Here is a 17,564-nt window from a genome sequence, read left to right as displayed (position 1 = left end):
GGGCTTACCAGCAAAAGTCAATCAAATTAAACACAAAAACTAATTGGAGAGAGTTATCGATTGATAGCAATCAATTTATCGATAAATGTCGATCAATAATGAAAATGCGGAACTTTTTTAGCATGAATCAATCAAATGAAACGAACAAAAATAAAATTTGAGAGACGTATCGACTAAAACGATAAATTTATCGATAAATATCGATTAATAATGAAACTGCTGGGCTTTTCTTTTCTTTTTGTTTTTTTTTTTAGCAAAATTCAATAAAATAAAACAAACTAAACAAATTAGATGGATTAATCGATTGAAAGCGATAAATTGATCGATAATTATCGGTCAATGATGAGAGTGCTATGTCAATAAAATTTAAAGAAAATTAGCCCTAGTCAATTGCGAGCAACTCTTTTAAAGATATATAGTATACATATATACATATATATTTGCATTTCTTCAGATATTTTGACGCTTGTTCCTACTTTATGGATTGGAACTAGTTTCGGTTCAATATTGACATTGTTCATCACAATGCCGGAGCGCGATGTGCGCAAATCTCAGCCAGTTTTGGTTACAATAAACGGTAAACTATCTATCAAACATATATATATGTATATATATCAATCTATATAATTGCAAAACTGAACTCTATGATTTGTCATGAAGGCGGACCCGTGGTACGACTCAAAGGCTCCATTACTTCCATGTCTTTTTTGGACTCCTACGGCTCGATCATACCCTACACATTTGAGACTTGGCGCGACGAGAACAGGGACAAGAAAGATCGTAACTATATATGCATATTTCTTATACTTAAATCCCAATCGGAACAATCTGATATATATATATATATATATGTATACGCTCTCTTGCAGGCACGCCCACTAAGAGCAGCAGCCGCACCAGCCCCACATTTACGCCAACAACTGCCAATACAATATCAAATGCTTCCGCTGCTGGCAGCGCAGCGGCTGCGGGCAGCGTCGGCGTCGGCGGCAGCGTCGCCATCGGCAGCGGCGCCGCAGCTGCTGCTAGCAGCGCTGTTGCTGGTGTCGGTGGTGTTGTTGTTGGCGGCGGCGGCGGCGGCGGCGGTGTTGGTGGAGGAGGAGCGGCGCCTGGCGGCGGTTCGCCTGGCGCTGCGCCCGGTGGCAGCGGCAGCGCTGCGCCCAGCGGCGTCATCGGCGTCGGCAGCGTTGTAGGCGCCATCAGCAGCAGCAGCGCCAGCAGCAGCGGCGGCATCAGCGGCAGCGTCAGCACCGGCCTGGAAACACTCACCGATCGACAATATATCGTAATCGCTAGCGAAAAGCAAACAAAAGTCTTCGATGTGGCAAATCAATGCTGCATCAATCGCATACAATTATCGGAAATGGATTTTGCAGTCAAGGCAGAAACTATCACGATGAAAGGTCCGCGAAAGATCCCAAGCCCATCAAAATACCTCATATAGCCTGGCGATCTGTTAGACGTAGTTTGAAGTATTCACGATCTAGTTCTAGTAGGCTCTAGTTGTAAAAGCAGGACTCTGTTTTATATTTACAATGGAAATGGGCTTAGGGCTATCCAAAATGTGAAGTATTCCCAAGCTGTAAATAGTACAGCAAGTTTTGTGTATTTAACTCGTAAAGTTCTCGAGTTATGCTTGTAAAAAACAAAATCTATTCCTATCGATTTTTTAAGATGAAATTCAAATTTGCACAAACTAATCTAGAGGCTTGTTATAACATGTAAAATGTGTCAATATGGAAACACTATATCATATAGCTCTTATAGGAACTATACTATACTATACTATACTATATACTATACTGTATACTATACTGTATACTATACTATACTATACTGTATACTATACTGTATACTATACTATACTATACTGTATACTATACTATACTATACTATATACTATACTATATACTATACTATACTATACTATACTATACTGTATACTATACTATACTGTATACTATACTATACTATACTATATACTATACTATACTATATTCTATAGTATACTATACTATACTATACTATATACTATAGTATACTATTCCATACCATACTGTACTATATATATACTATATACTATATCATTATATACCCATCGACCCTTTGACCTTATAGGCCACTGCCAGGCTATATACACGTATTCAGAGCTTAATATTATTTCTAGCTTAAGTTAAGTTTGTAAAATTGCTGCTAAATTTTGTACTCCTACAGATGGCTCTTGCTTAGCAACCTATCTTTCGAATGGCCATCTAATGGTACATAGTCTTCCTAGTCTCAAACTGTTATTGGATACTGATTTCTTGCCGCTAATGGAGTTGAGGTATATAAATATACATTTATATATATATATATATATGTGTGTGTGTGTGTAACTTGGCTTAACTGAATCTCTTGCAGTTTTCAAACGAAATGTAAACAGGGAATTGTGGATCCAATGCTATCGATATGGGGTCAACAGATCATTGTTCATGAAGACACAACTCAGTAAGCTGAAGCTACTCAAAAAGACCGCCAAATAGTTACTATTATTTCTCGATCTTACAGAATATCAAAAATCTTTTGCTTTAGTCATAAAGGTCATGGATTGTACATGGCATCGCCCACCGAAATTCAGAAATTCACGATATCATCGGAATTTTGGTAAGCTAAACCAAATCAAATCGTAAACATATTGTATTTCAATAATCGCCTTTCGCTTTAGTCAATTTATTTTGGAGATGATGGGTGAGTTATACACGGTACACGAGATGCCCGAACAGCCGAAGGAGGGTTTCTTTAAGGGTCTATTTGGCGGCGGCGCCAAGCAATTGGATCGCGAGGAGTTGTGTACGTAACGCATAATTACTCGATTTAATATATATATTGATTTCCATGTAATTGTAATTGTAATACAGTTGGTGAACAGAGCGGGAAGGCGAATCGTTCGGTTGCCCGGCATATACCCGGCACCAATTTGGATCAGATGGGGCAGCGGGCCTCGACGGCGGCATCGGAAATTAGCCGGGCCCATCAGCTGGCGATGGAGCGGGGCGAGAAATTGAATATGCTGGAGGAGCGCGCCGAGCGTATGTCGAATACGGCTCAAGATTTTAGCGGAACAGCGCATCAATTAATGCTTAAATATAAAGACAAAAAGTGGTATCAGTTGTAAAATATCTATTTTAGGAGCCAATTCTACCACAGTTATTGTAATATTGCTTTTATAACACTTTCTACTACATTACGAGTAAAGTACACTTATTTAATTTCTGTTTTCAAGTCGTCACGTTATTTACAAAAAAAACAACCAAAAACAACCAAAAAACAACAAAAAACCAAATAAAAAAACAAAAATACAACTGTTTTTAATAAAAATATATAGACCAAAAAAACAAACACAATATATATGTACATATTTAAATGTTATCTAGGCAACTTTTTTTGGCACAGGGTGCTCCGTCTTTCATTTCAGTTCTGATACAAAGCAAAACTACATAAATACTTATTTAACGACAAGCGAAAAAGGAATCGAAATATATATATACCTATATATATACCTATATGCCGGAGCTGAATCTGTGATAGAGATCCTTTTATGCTAGGAGCTGTGCGCCTGCTCTGGATGCCGTCTATTTGGTATGTACGTAGCTTAACACTGTCCTACGCGAAACACCTTTGCCCGTTACTCTTCATCTGCCAAACAGTCGCGAATAACTTGGCTGCTTGTTGTTGGATCTATTTGAAATTTTCAGTGCATAAAAAAGGGATACTATGGTGTCTATATAGCAAGGCGCAAGGTGCTGGCTTTTTTTTTTTATTGTGGCATGGGAGGCATGCAAAAATTGAAAGTCCAAACTCGTTATCTCTAGCTTTTATATGCGAAATATGGTCAAAAAAACAGAATATCAATATTTGATCATGATATAGTTTTCGAGAACGATAATTTCTGTTAATAAAGTCGATTATTTCGTGCATTAGCAGCATCTGAAATCGTTGAAATCGGGAAAGGCAGATTCTTATTGATGATCGGGAATGTCAATCTAACCTCAAAGTCTAGGATATAATATATAGGTTATATTAACGGAATTCTCACTCTAACCTCAAAATCCAGGCTATAATATATAGGTCATATATATGGCTGCATCTTATGTGTAGCAAAATTAGTTCTTCACTAGCAAAAATTACTGATCGTTAACCGAATTTTGGTGGGAATTTTAAGATTTTCATTGCAATTTCTGTTTTCTAGCTTAAGTAACCCATATGGATATGACTTTATATATAGTCCGAGTTTTCGGGAATTAAAAAAAAAAAAAATATACCTTATAGTTTCTTCTTAAATGCTGCAGAGCAATATAAATCAATACATTGCCATAGTTTTTAGATATTCAAAGGCTTGTTTACTTATTCTTTTATTTATCTTTTTTTTTTTGGTGCTGCCACCTGTTTATATTTGTGCAAATATCAGACTCTAGAGCAGCCAAGCCTAGGACAGGCGTGCCCTAAAAATATACAATAATATTAGTAAAGTCGAAACACACACACACACATGCTCATCTAATTTATTTATTTAATTATATTGATTTGTTTTGCTTAACGCAGTGGGGCAACATTTGGTGCCGCACACTGCTCCGAATTGGACGGCGTTATGCAGCACTGCTGCGGCACAGCTATGGCTGCGGCTAGTGCCTGGCCATTGCTTATCGATTGTACAATCGATAGTTCGTGCGTGCGTGTATCGCTGGCTGTCAGCACTAGCAAAAGCATTTTTGCTGGAGTCTAACCATTTTATTTTAGTTAATAAAATACACATATTTCCTCTTTTTTTTCCGTTGTGCGCGTACGTAAAGTGCAAAAAGACGTTCACGCCACAGTTGCGAGTGCATTAACGGGGCCAACTCGCAGTCACAGACGCAGATTTCCTAAGAAATTTCACACACGCATACATATATATATAAAAAAAAAAAATTTTTTTTTTTTGTCATTCGTTTTGGGCCCCCCATCGTACAATAGTAAAAAGCCAACCTTGAGAAACACCCAGCACAGCAGTTTCAAACTGCTCGCAAACGTTTCGTGGTAAGATTTGATGCAAAGCTGCAAAAATTTTAATACAAATTGTGTAAAAAACAAATCGCAACATGCGTGCAAATGCGGGCCAACGTTTGACTAATTTTTTCTTTTGTGTCTCAAAAAAAAAAAAGAAGAAAAAAAAAAGACGATGAAAAAAACATGTAAGGTGCAGTAGTAGCAACTGCTTGCAGCTGTGTGCGTGTGTGTGTGTGTGTGTGTATGTATCAATGCTAAAGTGTTGGTGCTGCTGCGTTTGCATATGTGAGCATGTGTGTGTGTGTGTAATGTGCATTCCAACGGGGTAAAAGAAGCGGAGCATGTAGTTGTGTCGTTGTACCTGTCATTGTAGTTGTGTATGCGTGTGTGTCTCGTTGTCGCAGTTGTTTATCGTTTTATCAGCGGCTATGTTTATATAGAAATCGACCATTTATGAAAATAAATAATCGATCACAGTCTGTTTATGTCTTCTACTGGGCCACCTGACACTGCACCAGGCAATAGTTGTTGTTGTCCAACAGAGACACACGCACACACACACATGGACACATGCACATGCACGCACTCAATATATCGACTATCGATTCGAAATGTTAATTTCGTTATGGAAAATGCGCAATATTAGCAGACAATTTTGTTGAAAACGAAGCGCAGGGCAAAGCATAAATGCCAAAGAGAGTGTTGGCTAACGAAAACCATAACAAAACAATATACCAAAGCGTATGTGTGTGTCTGCTGTGTGTGTGCTGTGTGTGTGTGCAACAAAACGAAATAAAAATAATAAAAGAAAAAAATAACAAGGCGACATCTCAAAAAGAAAGTGTTTTTTCTGTGCAAAGTTGGCGCCAATAAACCAAAAAAAAAAAAAAAAACAAAAAAAGAGAAGTTTTTATTTTGATTATTATTTCTTTTTGATTTTCTACAGATCTCGTCTAGAAGTTGATACATAAAAAACAGTTTTTATATTGTTTTGTCGCCCAATTAACCGAACGCGCGGCGGAGCCATTATCCCAGCAACATGGACAAAATGCGGCTGATGAAGGAACATCGTTCCGAGATAATAATTGGCGGCAAATATCGGGTGATACGCAAGATCGGTAAGCAGAGACATTCAATAATATATATATATATATACATATACACATATGTTTACAACTTGTTCTCCCCGTTGAATCATTCACAGAACATATGACAATTGTGTTTGTGCGTCTGCTTTTAAAATAAAAAACAAAGGGTTTTAGTGAGTGTTACGCTTTGTGGAGCTGTCTTCGATCCCATTAAGTCTATATATATAGAAATATATATATATTCCAGTTTTAAGTCCAGACTGTCTGTTTATGGTTTCTATGCCAAGGGATATTATCCCTGCGAAACTCTGTAATAGGCTATAAAAGGAACGTACCTTTTTACATATATCTAGACTAGCGGGTATTGCCCGGCCTTGCCCGTGCAAAGTTTGGACTGATCTCATTTTCTATTTAAAAATATGTTTAAAGTGCAACGAATAGGGAATTCCAAATGTTGTTTTTAATCTTTCCAACCAAGTGCTACAAATCAATTCTTTAAAAGATCTTTCGAAATGAGCTTTAGACCGATCGGATGATAAACAAAATAGTTTCGTACAAACGTTTTTTTGCGTTTTTTCCACACATGCTTGTGGAATTTGCCGAATGCCCGAATAAGCGCGAATCACGTAAAGTAACTACAGTGAAAATTTCAGCTTCGAAGCTCTTACGGCATGGGCTGTGCGTTGATGACCAATCAGTCAGTCAGTCAATCAGTCAATTAGTTAGTCCATCAGACAGTCAGTCCAGCAGTCAGTCAGTCCATCAGCAGTCAGTCCATCAATCAGTCAATCAGTTAGTCAATCAGTCAGTCAATCAGTCAGTCCATCAGTTAGTCTATCAGTCAGTCAATCAGTTAGTTAGTCAATCAGTCAGTCAATCAGTCAGTCCATCAGTCAGTCAATCAGTTAGTCTATTAGTCAATCAGTTAGTTAGTAACTGACTAGTTAGTAAGTCAGTCAGTCAATCAGTCAGTTTGGGAGAGAGCATGTTTAGTATTTTGCATTAACTGTTTAGATTTACGGCTAGTGATGGACTCAGTCAGCCCATCAGTCAGTCCATCAGTCAGTCAATCAGTCAGGACAAACAGTTTTATATATAGAGTTAAGCTCTCTGTGTAAACACGTGGAAACAGCATCAGTTCAAGGCTTGACATTTTAAATATATATTCTCTTATTCCAAGCGCACGTTGAGTGCATCATTTGGTCGATAAATGCTCCAGTTTCCATAAGATCTATAAACATGGATTTTGAGACTGATTTCTCAAAGCATAACTCGTAAAATATAAGAGCTAGATAAACCAGAGATTACAACTATATCTAGCCTTGCGTTTATATAAAACGCACCTTCTAAGGCAGGTCTAAGCCCTGAAAGTAGAATATAGATCGTCTATATAAAACGCACCTTCTATGCCAGCTCTAAGCCCTGGCAAATGAATATAGCTCGTAGTTAAAGCGCCAAAGTTAATAAGGAATCAATTTCGCATACTGTGGTGGCGATAGGAATATACAGGATATCTACCAGTCGGTCACACACGACTAGCACACACTTCTTCCTCTATTTGTATACGTTACTAAACCAAACCGTTTTGCAGGCAGCGGCTCCTTCGGCGACATCTATCTGGGCATGAGTATTCAGAGCGGCGAGGAGGTGGCCATCAAGATGGAGAGCGCCAGCGCTCGCCATCCCCAGCTGCTGTACGAGGCGAAGCTGTATCGCGTGCTGAGCGGAGGCGTGGGATTTCCGCGTATCCGCCATCATGGCAAGGAGAAGAACTTTAATACTCTCGTGATGGATCTGTTGGGTCCCTCGCTGGAGGATCTCTTCAACTTTTGCACGCGCCACTTTACCATCAAGACCGTGCTGATGCTGGTCGATCAGATGATCGGCCGCCTGGAGTATATACATCTGAAGTGCTTCATTCATCGTGATATTAAGCCGGACAACTTTCTGATGGGCATCGGACGGCACTGCAATAAGCTGTTCCTCATTGACTTTGGCCTCGCCAAGAAGTTTCGCGATCCGGGCACGCGCCATCACATCGTCTATCGCGAGGACAAGAACTTGACGGGCACCGCACGCTATGCCTCGATCAATGCCCATCTGGGCATCGAGCAGTCGCGCCGTGATGACATGGAGTCCTTGGGCTATGTGATGATGTATTTCAATCGCGGCGTCCTGCCCTGGCAGGGCATGAAGGCCAACAATAAGCAGCAGAAATATGAGAAAATCTCCGAGAAGAAAATGTCCACGCCCATCGAGGTGCTCTGCAAGGGCTCACCGGCCGAGTTCTCCATGTACTTGAACTATTGTCGTAGCTTGCGTTTCGAGGAACAGCCAGACTACATGTACCTACGTCAATTGTTCCGGTGAGTATGCATTCGACTAGCTTAGCTCTGGCTTTGTCCCAGCCAAAGTAGTTTTTCATTTCGCTCGACTGGGTGGATTATGGGTGAAACACATTCGGATTTGAGCTTCAGTTGGGTCTTCGGAATGTGCTTTTGCCTTTGACACTCTCAGAAATACTTTAAGGTTAGCTTGGGCTGGAAATATGTGTTTAGATTGGCCAAGAATTAACTATTCTTAGTTAACGAAACGTTTGATTGCATTAGACAGCCTCTTGTGGGTTAGGAAAGGCGAGTTGAACCGACATTTTATGCGCAGTTCTACTTAAATATTCGCTCAAATGCAGTTAAAGCAACTAAACGGCAAACTTGCCGTAGGAGTTTAGTATATAGTAGTATATAGAAGCATACCTAGCCTAGTCTTATACCAACCAGATAGAGAGAGGCACCCGAAATTACTTCAGTCAAAGCCACATATCAAATTGACTGGCAGGCGCTCAACTAAAAGTCAAATTGGCGTGTTTTCACTATATTTGAACAAGCGACTTTACGCTTACTGGTTCAACGCTCAGACATCTAGGCTACGCAGGCTAATCAGCTCATGTTTTTCAACCTTTTTACCCCAATTGGAGATGGAATCCATCGAAGCTTACTTACTCATCAATCAGTCAGTCAGTCTGGGAGGTAGCACACAAGCAAAAGCCAACTATATTTGAACCAGCGACTTTACGCTTGCTGGTTCAACGCCCACACACCAGGCTCATCAGCTCATGCTTTTCAATTGGAGCCAATTGGAGATTAAATGCTTACTTGCTCATCAATCAGGAAGGAAGTTTTCGAGTTTTCTTAGGATTTGAACCAGCGAGTTAACGCTTGCTGGTTCAACACTCACACACACTGCATACCAGGCTCATCAGCTCTCGTTTTTCAACCTTTTTTCGCCCAATTGAAGATTTAAATGCTTCAAAGCTTACTTGCGCATCAGTCAGTCAATCAATCAATCAATCTGTCAGTCTGTCAGGAAGGGAGGAAGCACACATCATTTGATAAGAGATTTACGAACCGTTTCTTAATGTTTCTCAATGTTGTTTCCCGTTGATTCGTCTCGTCTACAGCATTTTGTTCCGAACGCTGAACCATCAGTACGATTACATCTATGACTGGACAATGCTGAAGCAGAAGACCCACCAGGGCCAGCCGAATCCCGCACTGCTGCTGGAACAGTTGGAGCCGCGCAACGATCGCGAAAAGGAGAAAGAGAAACCGAACTGCAAACCTCCCATCACCGAGTAATTCAGCTGAAGAGCAGCACGCAAAAAACAAAAACAAAAACAAAACAAAAATCAGATAAAAATTTACAAAAAAAAGAAATGAGAAGAAATGAGAAGAAAGCAAATAAGAAGAGAAAGAAAATGATAACTAAGGGTGGCAAGCGTTAAAAACAAAAACAAAAACAAAAAGCAGCAAAACACAGAGAGAAGCAGAGAGAAGAAAGAGAAGGAGAACAAGAAGAGGAAGAATGGAAGTTAGGATGTTTCTTAATATTAATTTAAATACAATACTAAACATTTAAGAAAGATGAAGAAGGAAAACAACAAAAAAGCAACTAAAAAAAGAAAGCAAATATCTAAATGGAATTCACACACGCACACACACACACGCCACTTTTCACACACACACACACACACACACACAACAGCAACACTTAGCATAATAAAAGCAAGCAAAAATGGAATAAAAACAACATACATAAATATATATATATATATATATGTTTATATATATATATATATATATATATATATAGATTTATTTAGATATATATATACATATATATATATATGATATAAATGCAAATATATATTGTATATGTATATAAAGCAAAACACACATACACATACACACACACACACATTCAAAAATGTCGCTCGCGTGTAAAAGCATGCATATATATATATATACATATATATGTATTATAATATATATATATATATATATATACTGAATACACACTAAAATGCGAAATTAATAAAATTAAACAACAACAAAAAACGACGCAATAAAATCTAATTAATTAATAAACAAACAAACATGCGAGTAAGGCCAAGCGAGGGAGGAGAGGAGTATATAAACAAACAAAAAAAAAACAGCAAAAAAATTAAACAAAAAAAAACAATAAAAATACAAAAACAAAACGCAAAACTGCAAAGTAATTTTGCATTGTAAGCCGTAATAATTATAAACATAACTTATATTTAATTTTTTGAATTACATCAATAAAAATATGTTGAAATTAAAATTAAAGCTCATATTGTTCGTATTGTTTCTCGTTTTCTGAATGCAATTTATAATTTAATACTAAATTATTGTTGCATTTCAAGCGAGATCGCGTATTGGAGAAATATAGTCAGATATCTGGGAGTCTGCAAACCAGACCTTATATATTATTGATCTATTCCAATCCTAGTTCACGAGAGATCGAGCTTTAGTTACTTTAGAGAAATTTATGTACAGTCATATATAGTTCATATTGTCATATATATTCAAATGTGTATAGTCATATATAGTGTAGATAGTCATATATCTGAGAGTCTCCATACCATTCCAATCCCAGTTTACGAGAGTTCGAGTATTATCCAACAGTTCGTTAAGGGAGATATGTTGCATATATGTATATAGTTATATATGGTTATATTATTGATCAATTAATATTCTTCTTTACGAGGGATCATGTATTATCCAACAGTTCCTTTAGAGAAATCTAATATATATAGTCATATATAGTGTATATGGTCATATATAGCCATATATAGTTTATATAGTCATATATCTGAGAGTCTGCAAAGTTCATGCTCTTGGTTCATCCAGTTCCCAATCTCTTAATCTGTAGCATTAATGTGATTGAATATAAATATATTTGACTGTCCCTATACGAAGTTTTGTATGCTTAAGTTAGATCAGAGCCGGTGGATCAACCCCATCCGGAGGCCCAATGGATGGAAATTTTTATCTGTTCTTCATCTAAATATCAAGTTTTGTTAGGTTAGGTTAAATCAGACCAGACGGGTCAAGCTCATCCGAAGGTCCAATATGGAACCTGATGGAAATAACATTTGCCTAGTTTCCAGATTTTTATATATTTGAGTTAAGAGCTCAGCTTTGAAGAGGTCTTATACCTACAGATAGGTCGTATATCACACATTGTCATATACTCGAAATTCTATATACCAATATGTATAATCCACAAATCTCTCGGCTACCCTTTCCAGTAGTATCTAAATAGATCAAAGAGCCTACATACCAAGTTTTGAGTCTTTAAGCTCCGCCAGTTTTCGAATTCACTTCGTTCACATTTGTCGGCAGATGCTCTTCGAATATATCTTACTTGGGAATATATCGGAGAGTCTATATACCAAAGCTGATGTCTCTAACTTGAATAGTTCCCGAGTTCGTTGAGGTTACGAAGAAACATATGGTTATATAGGAATAGCTATACGCTATCGATAGAGCTCAATAAAAATATAATTATGGAATATGTCGCAACGATTTAAATGAGTTGGCGATAAGTAAACATAATGTTCCATTTATGGATCCTACTTCTAGATGTTATACATCTTATATCTATGGTAGATTGTGGGGCCAAATATATATTCGAATATTATCGCCCTTTCGTTAAGTATCTCAAAGCCTATTCAGTCCGAATATAATCAGTTTATCTCCCATATTAATGATAACTCCAATACTATGAACATATATAGTATATAGTATTACGGTACAAGCCTCTATATTATATAGTTCCCATATGAAAATAGAAATTGTATCGCCCATTCGAAAGGTATCTTAAAGCCCATTTAATCCGAATATAAACATTGTCAGTTTCTCTCTATATATTAAAGATAATTCCAATACACAAATAATTCCGTTAGCTTCCTTATCAAGTGCCTAAGAATCGGGAATTGGTTCTGTAAACAAACTAAATATACAAAAAAAAAAGATAGCAAGAAACGTTGAATAGTGAATCGCAAAGAGTGCCCGACTACGAGATACCCTGTGATTGTTATCTATCAGCGAATAGATATTGCAAATTTCAAGTCTCGACGAGTTGGATGCGGAATCGGAATACTATACTTTGGCCCTGCTTAAGCATCTTCAATGGATTCGAACTATTGCAGGCAACAAATGGATAAAGAAAACTTGTGCCCGACTAGGAGATACCCTGTGATTGGTATCTACAAGAGAATAGATATTGCAAATTCCAAGTCTCGACGAGTTGGATTCGAAATGTGGAATACTTTTCTATGCAGCTTCAATGGATTCGAACTGATTCAAGTCGGCCGCAAAATAATAAACATCTGAGCCAAGTTTCATTCAGAAAACGGAAAACTTTTCCGCTTACAGCCAGCCCAGCCCAAGCCCAGCCCAGCGACAAGCTGCTGGCCAAGCCAATTACCAGACCGGAATATCTAGTCGCATGACAAATGCGAATTTGTTTATAATGCCGTACTGTTTGTTTTCATTAGATTGGCAAAACGGGGCTCAAGTAGCCCGCCCCGCCGTCAGACAGCGCTCTTATCTGATATCAGTCGCAATGTCGCCAGCTGTTCAAAATAACAACAACAACATCTATATGTATATATATAGCGAAAGAATAGTAAAAAGAGTATATAGAAAAACAATGGTTTCCTCGGATGTGTCGCACAGGCTGTCAAACTCGTTCCAGTCGGGTGTCTGGCACCAGCGAAGACCACTTGCCACTGCTCCTCCTCTGCTCTGCTCGACCCTAACAAGGCCAAGCCAAAGTTGCCCGGCTTAGTCCGGTCTTTGTATTCTCTTCGGTTTAACTCGAGAAATGCTGAAAATTTCATCATGAAATTCCATTTCCCTGCAAAGACAGAGAGATTCTTATATAAAGAGATATATGTTCCTTCCTTCTTCATCTGGACAATCTAACTTGAGTAACTTGGGTTTTCATAGTCCGATCTTTATGAAATTCTCAGTGCCTAAAGTTGGCATACAATCGTGTGTATATACCAAAGTGCAAGACTCTAGCCCTTCAAACTCGTTTCTTTGTCTCCTCTGAGAAAATGGTGTCGAAATTCAAAATTGTGAAATATTTGTAAGCTGTGTATGCCAAAAAAGAAGCCACACACAAAGTTTGCTGCAGCTAGCTGCTGTAATCCTCGAGTTATGGTCAAAAAACCAATTCCCAAAATCGATATTTATCGATATTATGCAAAAAAAAAAGTGGAGATATCGGGAAAGAGAACTGATAAACAGTTGCTGCAAAAGGTAAGCGAAAATATATACCCCAAAATTTCCACCTGACGTTCACAAAGCTCGTCTGCCCGATCGGGAATATATATAATATATATATATATGTATACGCCTCCTTCTGCCTCTTCAATGGGCATTTTGTTGTTGTTGTAATTTGTTTTTTATTTGTAAACGTTTCTCATAATAATAGATTACAATATTACAATTGCTTGTTATATTACATACTTTTATGCTTAATGAATAGGTTTTGCATTTTGCTTTTGAATTATTCATAATTTTGTTATTGATCTTGTTTTTTTTTTTTGGCGTTCGCCTTTCTGCGCCTGGCAAAACGTCATCAGTTCGCAAAAAACAGCGCCAAAAAAAAAAGAAAAAGAATTTAGAAAAAAAAATGTTGCGCACATTTTTCGCAATTGTTTAACATTGACAAAAAAAAAAATGAATATATTTTTAATTGTCGCATGCTCTTTTCTCTTTTTTTTTAATTGTTGTTTTTTTTTTCATCTTCTCCTTTTTCTTACCATCTTTTTGTTATTTTGTTGCTATCTCGCATGAACGTAGAATTTGTGCTCGTCTTTCAATTCTCGAATTAAACGCCAAGCAAAAATTGTCATCAAATGTCTGTGTCTGTGTGTGTGAGCGTGTGTGTGTGTGTGTGTATTGTAATTGTGCACCTGATTTAGTAGACGCTGCAGCCGTCTGAGACGTCGCCGCGACGTTTGCCTCTGGCGACACCTTCAATTTTATATATTATATATGTTGTTGTTGCTGCAAGAAAGACACATTTTCCGCGCTTCAAATTTGTTGTGTTAGCTAATAAAACTAATTGTGTGCAAGTGTGGGTGTGTGTGTGTGTGTGTGTGTGTGTGTGTGTGTGTGTGTGTGTGTGTGTAACGATGCACTGCAGCTCGGGGTCTGGACTCTGATAACAGACCCAACTAAAGCATTGATAACAAACTATATATATGCGCGTATATATATATATATACATATACACGTGTATGTGTGTGTGTGTGTGTTGTGTCTGTGCTCGCAGGATATTAATGTGTGTGTGTGGGTGTGTGTAACATTAAATTCTATATACATAATTATAGCTGCTCGCGCGCTCGCTCGCTCGCTCGCACGTGCTTTCTGCTGCCCTCTCTGTCGCTCTCGCGCTTGCATTTGTTATAAAAATAAACTACATACATATATATATATGTATATGTATGTATGTATATATATACACATGTATATATATATATATATGGGTATCTAATCCTGGTTAGCTCGTCCTGCAAAGCAGCCAGTGCCGTATTTCCTTTCCTATCCTTTCCCTTCCTTTCCGCTCTTCTATTCGATTCGTTTGCTTGTGCCCTGGCCCTGGCCCTGGGCCGCCGTCATTTGGCCCAGCGGCTGCGTGGCCTAATCGGCCAATGTGTTTGGCTTGCTGCCGCTCTGCTTCTCCTTGTCCCGCTCGGCGCGCTGCTCCGGCGCCAGCATATTGCCGGCGCTCTGCTGCTGATTCTGGTGTGTCTTCTGCTTCAGCATTGTCCAGTCATAGATATAGTCGTACTGATGGTTCAGCGTGCGGAACAGAATGCTGAAATCAAACAAATGCAGCTTATAAATGTGTGCTATTGTGCATTGTCCGGCCTAGCCTGGACTTCATTCTTTCAGTTTCAACATTTCAATCTAACCAATCTTCACATTTCATATTCAATGGAAGTCCATTGGATTGTGATTAAAAGTTTGTCATCAACGTTTTCCGCCCATTTGGAGCCGATCGGTTGGCAAACAAAACGGTTTAAACAAACGTTTTCCGCCCATTTCCCACAACTACAGGTGGAACTGTCCAAATCTCACATGCGTACGATACATATACATACAACACATATGATATCTATGTTGAGCTTGGAAAAGAAGCTTGAAGCCAATCGGACGAAACTTTAAGCTTCACACACCAAATCACCCATTTTCCACCCATTTCTGAAACACGTTTGAAGTGAATCTGAGTAAAGATCATAGAAAATGAATTCGAGGCCCATCGAAGGGTAAGCTAAAAAGTTTCCAAACAATCGTTTTTTGTGATGTTTTCACACTTGCGGTTGGAATTTGCCAGAAGCCCAAATAGACGTGAATTTGAATCACATAAGGAAACTGCAGTAAACAGTCGGATTGTGCAGGCAGACGACTTACCGGAACAACTGGCGCAAATACATGTAGTCGGGCGCCTCCTCGAAGCGCAAACTGCGGCAGTAGTTCAAGTACATGGAGAACTCGGCCGGATAGCCTTTGCAGAGCACTTCGATGGGCGTGGACATTTTCTTCTCGGAGATTTTCTCATATTTCTGCTTTTTGTTGGTCGCCTTCATGCCCTGCCAGGGCAAGACGCCGCGATTGAAATACATCATCACATAGCCCAAGGACTCCATGTCGTCGCGACGGGACTGCTCGATGCCAACATGGGCATTGATCGAGGCATAGCGAGCCGTGCCCGTCAGGTTCTTCTCCTCGCGGTAGGGTATATGCATGCGTCTGTGCGGATCGCGATACTTCTTGGCCAGTCCGAAGTCAATCAGGAATAGCTTATTGCAGTGCCGTCCAATGCCCATGAGAAAGTTGTCAGGCTTAATATCACGATGAATGAAGCACTTCATATGGACATACTCCAAGCGGCCGATCATCTGATCGACCAGCATCAGCACGGTCTTGATGGTAAAGTGGCGCGTGCAAAAGTTAAAGAGATCCTCAAGCGAGGGACCCAACAGATCCATGACCAGTATATTGAAGTTCTTCTCATTGCCATAGTAGCGTATGCGGGGTATGCCCACACCTCCACTCAGCACGCGATACAGCTTGTACTCGTAGAGTAGCTGGGGATGGCGTGCATTGGTTGCCTCCATTTTGATGGCCACCTCCTCGCCGCACTGCATGCTCATTCCGAGATAGATGTCGCCGAAGGAGCCGCTGCCTGCACGAGGTCAAAAAAAAAACGTCACATTTTAATTTAAATAAGCAAATCAAATCCTAAATGCAAATCCTTGAGCTGTGGCCCTGGCAAACTGCGCCATTGGAGCGTCAGGTGCGTGCCAGCCCTGGCTAATTAGGCGTTAGACACCCTACACTTACCAATTTTGCGTATTATTCTGTATTTCTCGCCCACGATTATCTCGGAACGGTGGTTCGTCATCTTGATGAGTTTGTCCATTGCGACGTTCGGTCGAGGTGGGGGCACGGCTGGCAGTATTGGATTTGTGAAAATATAAACAACAACTGACTGTGTGGAGCGCGCGCGTGTTAGCTATTTGTACACACTGGCCGTATAGTTTGTGGTCGCAGTGTGCCTTGCCTGCTGCGAGCTGTTGAATACGTCTGTGGCCCTTTTTCCTATCTGTCGAAATCTTTAAAAATTTCTTTGGACAAGAGCTGTGTTAGTGATGGGAGCTGTCCGACAATAACAGACGGGCACAAACAGCTGTTATCGGTGTGTTATCGCACAATGAATTTGCATATGCAACGGCCGAATCATCGGTTGGTTAAATATCGATAGGATAGTTGTTCGTTTTACCACTGAAGAACGCCAAAATAAGATTTTCTGCTAGCAAAGAGTAACTTTATTGTTTTGGTTTTTTTCATATCATTTAAAAGTTGTCAATAGCATAAGGGGAGCATGATTGCCGAATGTCGTGCATCAACGACAACGCTTGACGATGAATACCAATAGTTTGGAACTATCGCTATCGCTTCGAGATGAACAAATGGGAGCTGCTAATTATCGATGGCGAGTTATTATAAATATCGAACTTTTGATTTGGCGCAGGATATGTATATATTTAAAATGTGTGCGAGCAGT

General features: G+C 39.2%; 3 protein-coding genes across 5 annotated transcripts in view; 2 read left to right on the top strand and 1 right to left on the bottom strand.

The window, feature by feature from the left end:
• Tomosyn (syntaxin-binding protein tomosyn) overlaps nucleotides 1–3,296 on the top strand; it is a 30,407-nt gene extending 27,111 nt beyond the window's left edge. For all 3 annotated transcript variants that reach the window (XM_064683709.1, XM_064683710.1, XM_064683711.1), the window contains exons 17-24: nucleotides 455–577; nucleotides 661–780; nucleotides 870–1,403; nucleotides 2,215–2,323; nucleotides 2,401–2,487; nucleotides 2,548–2,643; nucleotides 2,705–2,829; nucleotides 2,898–3,296. In XM_064683709.1, coding sequence (XP_064539779.1) covers nucleotides 455–577; nucleotides 661–780; nucleotides 870–1,403; nucleotides 2,215–2,323; nucleotides 2,401–2,487; nucleotides 2,548–2,643; nucleotides 2,705–2,829; nucleotides 2,898–3,154 — 1,451 coding nt within the window. In that variant the 3' untranslated portion in view covers nucleotides 3,155–3,296. The remainder of the gene's footprint in view (nucleotides 1–454; nucleotides 578–660; nucleotides 781–869; nucleotides 1,404–2,214; nucleotides 2,324–2,400; nucleotides 2,488–2,547; nucleotides 2,644–2,704; nucleotides 2,830–2,897) is intronic.
• Nucleotides 3,297–4,723: 1,427 nt separating this feature from the next.
• On the top strand, nucleotides 4,724–10,650 carry LOC135429416 (casein kinase I). Its single transcript, XM_064683707.1, has 4 exons — nucleotides 4,724–5,055; nucleotides 5,972–6,143; nucleotides 7,705–8,479; nucleotides 9,571–10,650. Exons 2-4 carry the CDS (start codon nucleotides 6,065–6,067, stop codon nucleotides 9,746–9,748), a joined length of 1,032 nt encoding a protein of 343 aa, XP_064539777.1. The 5' UTR covers nucleotides 4,724–5,055; nucleotides 5,972–6,064; the 3' UTR covers nucleotides 9,749–10,650.
• Nucleotides 10,651–15,025: 4,375 nt separating this feature from the next.
• On the bottom strand, nucleotides 15,026–17,174 carry LOC135429379 (casein kinase I-like). The gene is made up of 3 exons (XM_064683652.1): nucleotides 16,841–17,174; nucleotides 15,908–16,682; nucleotides 15,026–15,311 (listed from the first exon to the last, which is right to left on the bottom strand). The coding sequence occupies exons 1-3, from the start codon at nucleotides 16,917–16,919 to the stop codon at nucleotides 15,134–15,136; spliced, it is 1,032 nt and encodes a 343-aa protein (XP_064539722.1). The 5' UTR covers nucleotides 16,920–17,174; the 3' UTR covers nucleotides 15,026–15,133.
• Nucleotides 17,175–17,564: the final 390 nt, after the last annotated feature.

Source organism: Drosophila montana, unplaced genomic scaffold (genome assembly GCF_035044405.1).
Source record: "Drosophila montana isolate Dmon_TW-CO22-7 unplaced genomic scaffold, ASM3504440v1 contig_2666_1, whole genome shotgun sequence".
Lineage (NCBI taxonomy): Eukaryota > Metazoa > Arthropoda > Insecta > Diptera > Drosophilidae > Drosophila > Drosophila montana.
The sequence above is the reverse complement of the archived record's forward strand: the minus strand, read 5'-3'. Positions and strand labels throughout refer to the sequence as shown.

Excerpts from the sequence above, each read along its gene's own strand:
- LOC135429416 (XM_064683707.1), top strand. The coding sequence starts at position 6,065 with ATGGACAAAATGCGGCTGATGAAGGAACATCGTTCCGAGATAATAATT. Across the intron at positions 6,144-7,704 it reads TCGGGTGATACGCAAGATCG|GCAGCGGCTCCTTCGGCGAC; the intron begins GTAAGCAGAGAC and ends ACCGTTTTGCAG. Across the intron at positions 8,480-9,570 it reads TACCTACGTCAATTGTTCCG|CATTTTGTTCCGAACGCTGA; the intron begins GTGAGTATGCAT and ends TCTCGTCTACAG.
- LOC135429379 (XM_064683652.1), bottom strand. The coding sequence starts at position 16,919 with ATGGACAAACTCATCAAGATGACGAACCACCGTTCCGAGATAATCGTG. Across the intron at positions 16,683-16,840 it reads CAGAATAATACGCAAAATTG|GCAGCGGCTCCTTCGGCGAC; the intron begins GTAAGTGTAGGG and ends GACCTCGTGCAG. Across the intron at positions 15,312-15,907 it reads TATTTGCGCCAGTTGTTCCG|CATTCTGTTCCGCACGCTGA; the intron begins GTAAGTCGTCTG and ends GTTTGATTTCAG.